The sequence below is a fragment of the Physeter macrocephalus genome, chromosome 9 (genome assembly GCF_002837175.3).
Source record: "Physeter macrocephalus isolate SW-GA chromosome 9, ASM283717v5, whole genome shotgun sequence".
Classification (NCBI taxonomy): Eukaryota; Metazoa; Chordata; class Mammalia; order Artiodactyla; family Physeteridae; genus Physeter; species Physeter macrocephalus.
Window position 1 is genome coordinate 73912642 of NC_041222.1, and position 8807 is coordinate 73921448.

Here is an 8807-nt window from a genome sequence, read left to right on the forward strand (position 1 = left end):
TAAAAAAAAGTCAAGTCCCAGAAACACTGTCGGTATAAAGTAGTTATAGGAAAAAGTCACAGCTGCCTTGAGGATCCTTATCTTTCCCAAAAGCCCATCCATGGTGACATCCATGGAAACCCTGTCCTGGTTCAGAAAAGATACCTGCAATAATATTAAATGTAAATAAAAATCCTAGCTCCGTGCCTAAGAATGGGTGAAGAAACTCCGGATGAAGGGGATTCAGTAGGGATACTTAGGAAGACATGCTCGGTCCTCAGATCTCTGAAGGGCTGTTGTATAATGGGACACACTGGTTCTTAGTACCCCCAAAGGCAGGAGAGAAACCATTGGGCAAGGATGAAAAGTTGAATGGGTAGTGGCACAGACTCCTTCAAGAGAGGGAAGCTGTCCTGGAGGCAGCCAGCCCTTCAGTGGCTCCCTCTTCATTCAGGGGCCTGTGGGTGAGGGCAAGGTGGCTACTTTAGCTCCACATCTAGTGAAGATAGGATTCCTTCCCACCATCCCCTCATCCCCTTCCCTTCTGTTCCCACTTCCCAGCAGGATACTAACACAGAGGAGAAAATGGAACCATTGTTCCCCTCCTAATTAGGAAGCCTGAGCAAATGTATTTCTGTGCTAGCGTGTCTGTATCTGTACACTCATGATTTTTAGCGTAGAATGTACTTTTTATAGGAAGTGAGATTTTCTTGTTTTAAGTCTTCAATTTATTTAGTCATTTCTTGAGAACATCACTCACTCCCCAGTTACGGGCCCCACAGGAGGAACCATTGCACTGTCCGTGTAAGTCTCAGTTTACTTGCCCTTTGTTCCTCTAACCCCGGCCAACTGCTACCATGTGGCTCACAGAGGAGATGAAGGAAGTGCATCAGCCCTCATCCTCCCACACCCTCGGCTTGCTTAGCAGTCAGTGAAATGCTGTGTGCTGTGGGCCTCCAAAACTCAGCTGTCTCTTTATTGACCCAGGCTGTTCTGGGATGGTGGGAAGGACCTCTGTGGACATATCCTGTTTTCAAGATGATTTTTATCAATCAGTCATCTTTTCCCTCAATACAGGGAAAGCATAGTAAGAAGAGCCACTGCTTCCCTCCCATGAACAGAGACCACCGCCGGATCATCCACGACCTGGCCCAAGTGTACGGCCTGGAGAGCGTGAGCTATGACAGTGAACCGAAGCGCAACGTCGTGGTCACTGCGGTCAGGTGGGTGAATCTTGCCATTACAGAAGGAACTGCTCGGTGGAGCAAGCTGGACCTGGGAAACAGGGCTGGTCAATATTTGCTTTCCTTCCTTCCTTCCTTGGAAGATGAGGTGGAAAGTCTGCCTCTGGGCCAGCCATTCTGACTGATCTAAAGGTCCAAACCAGAAAGTAAAGCCCATGCCTCAGTCCTCAGGCCAGACACACCTAAAGGATACAATCCACGTCAGACCCTGAGGGCCTGGAGTGGGTACCTGCCCATCACATCTGTCCCTTTTTCCCTTGTGTCCTCCTGGCATGATGGAAACAGAGTGCTGACCTGTGACTCAAGGCATCCTCTGAAAACAGTGTTTGCCATTAGAGGAAACCAAGGCAGTAGTGTGGGCCAGGAGGGGACAGTAGGACCTAAGATCACTGTCAGAACCAGGGGGAGTCGGAAGAACCTCCCAACAAAGAAAACTCAAGTGTGAGATGAGAGGAAGCAGGTAGCAGGCCCAGCAGAGGTGGATGAAAGGGACAAGGGTTAAACAAAGTTGACCATGCCTGAGAGGAGACGGGTCATATCAGAGAGTGCTCCGCAGCGTCACAGTGAAAGTCTCGGACTGGATTTCCAGCTGTCTGCCTCTCTCCACAGACAGTTCTAACTTTTCAATATTTTGTGTTCTTACTTTTATCAGAGGGAAATCTATTTGTCCTCCTACCACGCTGACAGGTGTACTTGAAAAGGAGATACAGTCACGGCCTCCACCACCGATTCCTCATCACAGACATCAGACAGACAAGTAAGGATTCTTCAGCTGCTTTCCAAAGAGCCCTGTCTGTTCAGAGAAGCCAGCAGGGCCTGAATGCCCTGGGCTGCACCAGCCATTGGCGGCCTCCTTGGGCCTGGCTTTGGGGTGCTGTGTTCAGATATATAAGGTTTGACTGAGATGTCGGACACATATGTTCATTCCAGAGGGGTCCCAAGTTTGATGTTTGTAATGCCCACTTCCCCTCCAGGGAGCACAGTCACTGGCCATAATTTCCACAGTGTAGGTGGTGACACTGGGAAATGGATTCAGTCTGTCACACCAGATGATTTAGGGACATCATGTGGTCCACAACAGTTACTCTGGAGATGGAAATGGGATTCTAGGCGGGAGTTGACAGTGAAGGGGGGAACTTTCATGTTTTGCTCTGTCTGCTTATATATGGTTTGAAGCATTTTTACAACAAAAACATATGTTCGTGATTTAAGGAGAAAAGAAAACCACATTGGCAAGCAGCAAATCTGGCAGGTGTTTTCTCAGGAGCAGAGAGGGGTCTTCATCCCTCCTTCCTTTCCTCTCCCTTCCCAGGAGGGGGCCAGCTGCCCTGCTGTGACAAGGCCACACTGCTGGAAGTTGCTGGGAAACACAGTGGGGTCCCTCCTCCTGTTCTGGCCTTCCACACAGAAGTCTAGCAGTACCTCCTACACAGAACCTCTGGGTAGGGAAGTTTGCAAGGTCACCATGAGCGTCCTAGCCATCTGTGTTCCCCTGGAACTGGACGGGACAACTAGGTGTTGCCCATTGGGCACAGCCTCAGCCAGGAGCACCTGGGGCCGTGTAGCTCCCCAGCACCAGCCCTGCTCTAGCCCTGGAAGCAGGCGGCCTGGACTCCCAGCAGCACAAGCTGCGTTTCCTCATGTTACTCCACAGCTGTGTCCAGTACCACCTGGGGGATGTAAAGTTACTGGCCTGTTTATGACATGCTATCTTTTTTTTTCCTTTGCTTGCTGTATTTTTTTTTTGTAAGACTTAATTGTGGAAAATTTTTAGAGTAGAGAGAATGTTATTAATATAATATATTAATATAAACCCCTGTGTGCCCATCACCAAATTTCAACAGTTACCAGCTCATGTGGACCCCACTGTCTTATCAAAGCTTCACATATGGTAAATCAGCTGATCCTGAACTTTCCAAGACCTGAATCTGTTTCCCCCAAGCAAGAAAAGATTGATCATTCTGTGTTTGCTTTTCAGGAATCCTGGGAGCAGTAATTTACAGAAAATAGCCAAGGAGCCAGTAATTGACTACTTTGATGTCCAGGACTGAGGTGATCAAGATGCACTTAGAAAAAAGAATGATTAGGTGGGGTGGAGACAAGTTTGCCAGCAGATAAATCATGCTTGTTCTCAACTGCTTGGTGGACTCAGAGCTCACATACTGTCTTGAACTGATACATCCAAAGCATGAGTGTGTCAGAAATCCCCTTGTCCTCTATTCTGTCTGTATAAAGTGTTTAGTTTGTCTCTGACTGGACGGTCATTAGTGATTCAGTCGTATTTGCAGAGGCTCCTCACACCACCACTGTGATCGCTCTGATGGTTGGGGGAACATGGGGCTTGATTTAGTCAAACCAGAATTTTAGCCTGAAAATGTCACTTAGTCATGGTCTCAGTTGTCCCAGTTATCCATCCTCCTCCTGAAAATGCCTGCAGCATCAAGTGCACCTCGTTTTTTTAATCCAAAGTGATCACTGTCTTTGGAAAGACATAGGCTAACTTCTCAATCCAAAATACCAAACATTGAATTGGTACACCACAGCTGGAATCACACATGTGGTTAAACCCAGCTGTCTTAGCTGAGTCTTTTGTCAAAAATTCTCGTAGGTCTACCTAGCTGAACTTACTTTAGTGGTCCTCAGTACCATCAGTTCCAGACCTAGGAGAGGGGTCAGGTGACTTTACAGAATTCCATCTTCTGGAGTCCGGGGGAGGGCCTCTCATAGCACATCGCTGAGCCTGTGTGGTGACAGACGGGTTAGCCTATCCATTGTGGTGGTGGAGGACATAGAGCGAGCTCCTCCTTCTACCAGGTTCACACTGCAGCTTCTGTGTACTGACCAGTGCAGCCCTAACTCCTCCTCTCTAGTTGAGAGAGTCTCTGGGACACTTACCTTTCCTCTGTTGCTTTCTCCCAGGCCTGCAGCAGCCATATTGGCTTTTCCTGTCTCTGAGCTCTGGACCTCTGTTTGAATATTCAAAAAACCATGTGGACAGTCCAGGGCTTATGCCAGCAGCCCACTGGAGGCATTCTTCAGGCTCCTTTTAAGGCAGGTACATCAGTAGTTACATTAGTTTGGCTCTTTGCGTTGGCACCTCTCCAGTATGGAGGCCAGACTTCCAACAGCTTCCTTCTCCAGAACAAGCCACAAGCCCCAGAGCAACAGAAGGAGAATTGAGAAGTGACATCACAAACCTGGCACTTAATTTTACTAGGAAGAGCAGGGCTGCCCTTTGGTCCTGACCCAGATGATCTGCCTTGAAGGACATGATGTACAGCAATGGGAACAGGTGACTGGAGGGAAGAGACGGAGAGCTACAAAACCACCTCTATCTGAGCCCATTTAGCAGAGGGTCAGTGGCACCACACCCAACAGGAAGCTCATGAGCATCTGTTACTTCTTTCAAGCAGTGAGTTCAGTGGGTGAACTGTACATTGAGAGCATCTCAAAATCAGCAGGAAGCAGGAGACCTGATCTCAGATTCCAGCTCTGCCATGTAACAGCTTGCTGCTGTTTGGTGGAGTGGAGATATCACCTAACTCACCAGGGTTGGGAGGATTAAATGAGATGATGTACATGGAGGTGCCTGGTCTGTTATAGGTGCTGAAATTTGTAGTAGCTGGAAAATATATAGGCATCTTTTTTCTCCATAATACCAGCCAAGTGAAAAATTAGAATGCTAAGCAGCCCACTTCTGCTGAATGCTTGCGTCCCTACCCATGCCAGCATGTGCTAGGGCTGTGGGAAACAGACATGGCCTGTTCTTTTACAGTTAGTAATCCAGTGGGGGACACATACCTGAACAAATAAAATGAAATTGTTTGGGCTGGCACAAATAGGTCATTAGTCTGTTTATTAAAAGCTGAAGGGCTGTACCAGGAGTTTTTTGTGGCATGCTAGGAACGGATTAGTCCTCATGCTTAGGGGAAGGACCCCTGGATGGGGAACAAAAACAGAAGGAAGCATTTGAGCTGAGTCTTGAGATGGTAGACTGCCATTTGTAGGAGAGAGGCATGTTGAGTAAAGGTAAAAGGCATGAGACAAGCCCAGGGCTGTGGTTTGTGGGAGGTTTGAGGAAGGATTAGTTGTCCAGAGTGGGCAGACAACTGGAGAGACAGTTGTTAAGCTGGAGAGGTAGACAGGGGTCAGTTTGTAGAGAGCCACAGGGAGCCACTGAAGGATCCTAAGCAGAGAGCAGCATGGCTGGATTGATGACCTGGGACAGGAGTTGGCAAAGGTTTTCTGTAAAGGGCCAGATACTTTAGACTTTCTGTTGTGGCTACCCAACTCTGCCACCGTCGTGTGAACACAGCCCCAGACAGTACATGAGGGGATATGAGTATGACTCTGTTGTAATAACACTTTATAGACACCAAATCAGAATTTCATAGAAATCTAAGACCCGGCGCAGCCAAAATCAATCAGTCAATCAATCTAAAAAACCACAAAGCCATAATTATGTAAGATTTCATGCCATGGGAAAATGTTTACAATATACTTGAATTTAAAAAAGCATATTACTAAATGACATGTATACTGATTCCATTTATAAAAGTGTTATACAAATACTTTTTTTTTTTTTTTTGCGGTACGCGGGCCTCTCACTGTTGTGGCCTCTCCCGTTGCGGAGCACAGGCCACGGACGCGCAGGCCCAGCGGCCATGGCTCACGGGCCCAGCCGCTCCGCGGCACGTGGGACCCTCCCGGAACGGGGCATGAACCCACATCCCCCGCATCGGCAGGCGGACTCCCAATCACTGCGCCACCAGGGAAGCCCTTCATAGAATTTTTACATGTCCCAAAATAATTTTATTTTTTTCCAACCTTTTAGAAATTAAAAAAAAAAAACACAACATTCTTAGCTTTTGGGTTGTTCAAAAACAGGCTAGATTTGGCCATGACCTTAGTTTGCCCACGCTGTTCCTAGAGCTGTTACTCAGGCAGAGTGAGTAAAAGGGATTAGAGGGCTAACTTGGAGGCAAGAGACCCAGCCAAGAGCTGCCAGAGTGATCCAAGTGAGAGGAAGAGGGTGGTGGGAGTTGGTGCTGCAAAGAGGGAAGAGGTTCAGGAGGTCCAGGAGGTAGGATAGGCTGCCAGGGTTCAGCAGGGAGCTAGCCTCCCTTGGATCACCAAAGGGACCTCAGACCGCTCAGCAAAGGGAAGCTGTTTCTCATGTGTTTGGTGGATTCTTCAGTAAGCAGTGGCCTTAGACAAAATTTTACCCGTCAAAGTAAATTACATTTAGTGTGGGCTAAAGGGAAAGACACCTCCACCCCTTACATGGAGGGAGCCAGTGGGCATCAGGACCCTACTTTTGCTCCCTAAGAATCTGGTAGTATCTTCCTACCCCTCCAGCCCCACAGTCTTCTCCAACAGGAGTTTCTTCATGGGGCCAGAGCTTTCCAGAGGCCAAGTTCTTAACTCTGGAATTCCCTCTGGCTTGTCTAACAGGGCTGGCTCCTCAGCAGTGGTACAGTCTGGCGTGTGGTGGGAGGTTGTGTGCAGGAAGGAGATGAAAGCAGCCCTCCTAATTGCAGGCTCTTTGTGAAGCCACTGTGGATTCTGTCCTGGACAGGGCCTGTCCAGGCTGGGGAAGAGGCCAGGGGAGGGGAAGAAGGAATGTCAGTCTTGTGGGGGAGGTGCAGAGTCTCAAACAGTGGCTCCTGAAGTTGAGGTCTGGGGGAGTCCTTCCCATGTGGTGCCGGCCTTCCTTCATGCCTGAGAGCCTGGAGATCTTGTTCTCTAAGGAAAACCTGCCAGTGTGCCTCCTCTTCCAGAACTGGAGAGGGTTGGCCAGGCCAGGCCAGAGCTTCTTCCCCTTCACAGACCTGCCTTCTTCATCAGTCCCCTCACTCACACACCTGCCACAGCCATCGGGAAAGTTCTACCTCCCAAACTCACCACGTGGCCTCAGCACAGGTGTCCCATACCGTCTCCCGTGGCCTTTGAGAGCTCACAGATCCCCAGGGCATTCTCTAAGCCAAACCAACCTCAGTCTAGAAAGGCCTAGCCAGAAGGGACAGGGCTCTAAGGGCTGTGTGTCAGGCCGGAACTGGAATCCAGGCCTTGGGTTTCCCAATCTAGGCCAGGAGGGGCTGCATCCTCAGGAAAGGGGGAGCTGTCTTCCCCACACAGTTCCCTTGGAGTCCTTCCCAGTGGCTTAGGCTGCCCTCAGCCCCAGGTTTCATGCACACAGCCTCTTGGGAGACCCTGCTGCAGAGAACCCGGCTGAACTGCCGGGACCCTTGATTGGCTGCCTCAACTTGCTCTGTGCCTGAGCAGTTTGCTTCCAGTGTCCAGGCATTGATTTTCCCACCCGTCAGCTGGGTGATAGTTCCTGCCTTCTGCCCCGAGCCTTTGGGAGGGTAGTGGGTAGGGAGGCTCTCCCAGTGTCATGTGGCATCTCAGCATGGTCAAGCCTCTGGAGCCTGTCCCAGGACTGTCTCTCAGGGCATAGGGAGGGAAGGAACAGAGCAGTCGTGAAGCTGCTCTGGCAAGGGCTGGGGCGTTCAGTCACCTCCCCCCTTACCCCCCGCCCGCCCACCACAAGCCTACCACATGGGTGAGGGAGTCAGGGGTCTTCACCTACCCACACTTTCCCAAGAATTTCTAATAGAAGAATAGTTTATAATAGCTTTTGAGCACTTTGGATACCCCAAGCACTGTGCTCATCTCTTTTACTCCTCAAAGCCCCATAAAGTATGTATCCTTATTTTCCCGATGAGGAAACAAGGTTGGAGAAGTTAGATCACTTGCCCAAGACCACTCAGTGAATTGGGGATCTGAAATTCCTACCAGGTCTGACCCCAAAACCTGTGTCCTCCCCACTCCACGGGCACATGGCAGCTCACACAGCTCATCCTGGAGTCCCTAAGACTGCGTGGCCCAGCAGGTCAGGACAAGTGGGAGGGAAGCCTATACCATGTCCCAATGTAGAGAATACCCCCAGAAGATGAGACCTTTTCCTACGGTGGCCACGAGGGGGCAGTGTGTATCCCCAAACCAGGAGCCTGGGCATGGGGCGAGGGAAGTACTTAACACTTTGCCTCAGGAAAACACTCTTTAAAACTTTTTAGATGAGTTTATAACCAATATCTTTTATTACCTTTTCATCTCTTTTTTTCATACTGTTTTTTTCTCTGGTTATTGACAGACACAGTATAGGCACAGGAGGAAAAACATCCCAGGCAGAGGGAGCAGCCATGGCGAAAGGCTCAGTGGTAGAAACATGCCATATGCACCTTCAAGGGACAGCAGAGCCACCAGGCCAAAAGGGGGTGAATAGAGGAGAGAGTAGCAGGGGCCTTGAGGTCACTGCTTCGGGCAGAGGAGTGAACGCTGAGATCTGGCTCATTTTTGGAAAGGATCATCCCAGCTGCTGTATTGAGACTAGACTGTAGGGCTGAGTCAGAGCAAGCAGAGAGGCTGGGAGAGCAGTCAGAAGACCACTGGTGTAATGCTGAGGTGGTTGGATTCTAGATACAATTTGCAGATAACACCTATAGGATTTGCTGACAGCTGGCATGTGGAGTGTGAGAGGAGCAGAAATGACTTCAAAGTTTGGGGCCTGAGCAATGGGAA

General features: G+C 49.4%; 1 protein-coding gene across 1 annotated transcript in view; it reads left to right on the plus strand.

Moving 5' to 3' along the window:
• The window catches only part of NFX1 (nuclear transcription factor, X-box binding 1), an 83439-nt gene extending 77831 nt beyond the window's left edge, over positions 1-5608 (plus strand). Inside the window, exons 22-25 of the mRNA XM_024132854.3 lie at positions 1057-1202; positions 1876-1980; positions 3202-3275; positions 4143-5608. Coding sequence (XP_023988622.1) covers positions 1057-1202; positions 1876-1980; positions 3202-3274 — 324 coding nt within the window. The 3' untranslated portion in view covers position 3275; positions 4143-5608. The remainder of the gene's footprint in view (positions 1-1056; positions 1203-1875; positions 1981-3201; positions 3276-4142) is intronic.
• Positions 5609-8807: the final 3199 nt, after the last annotated feature.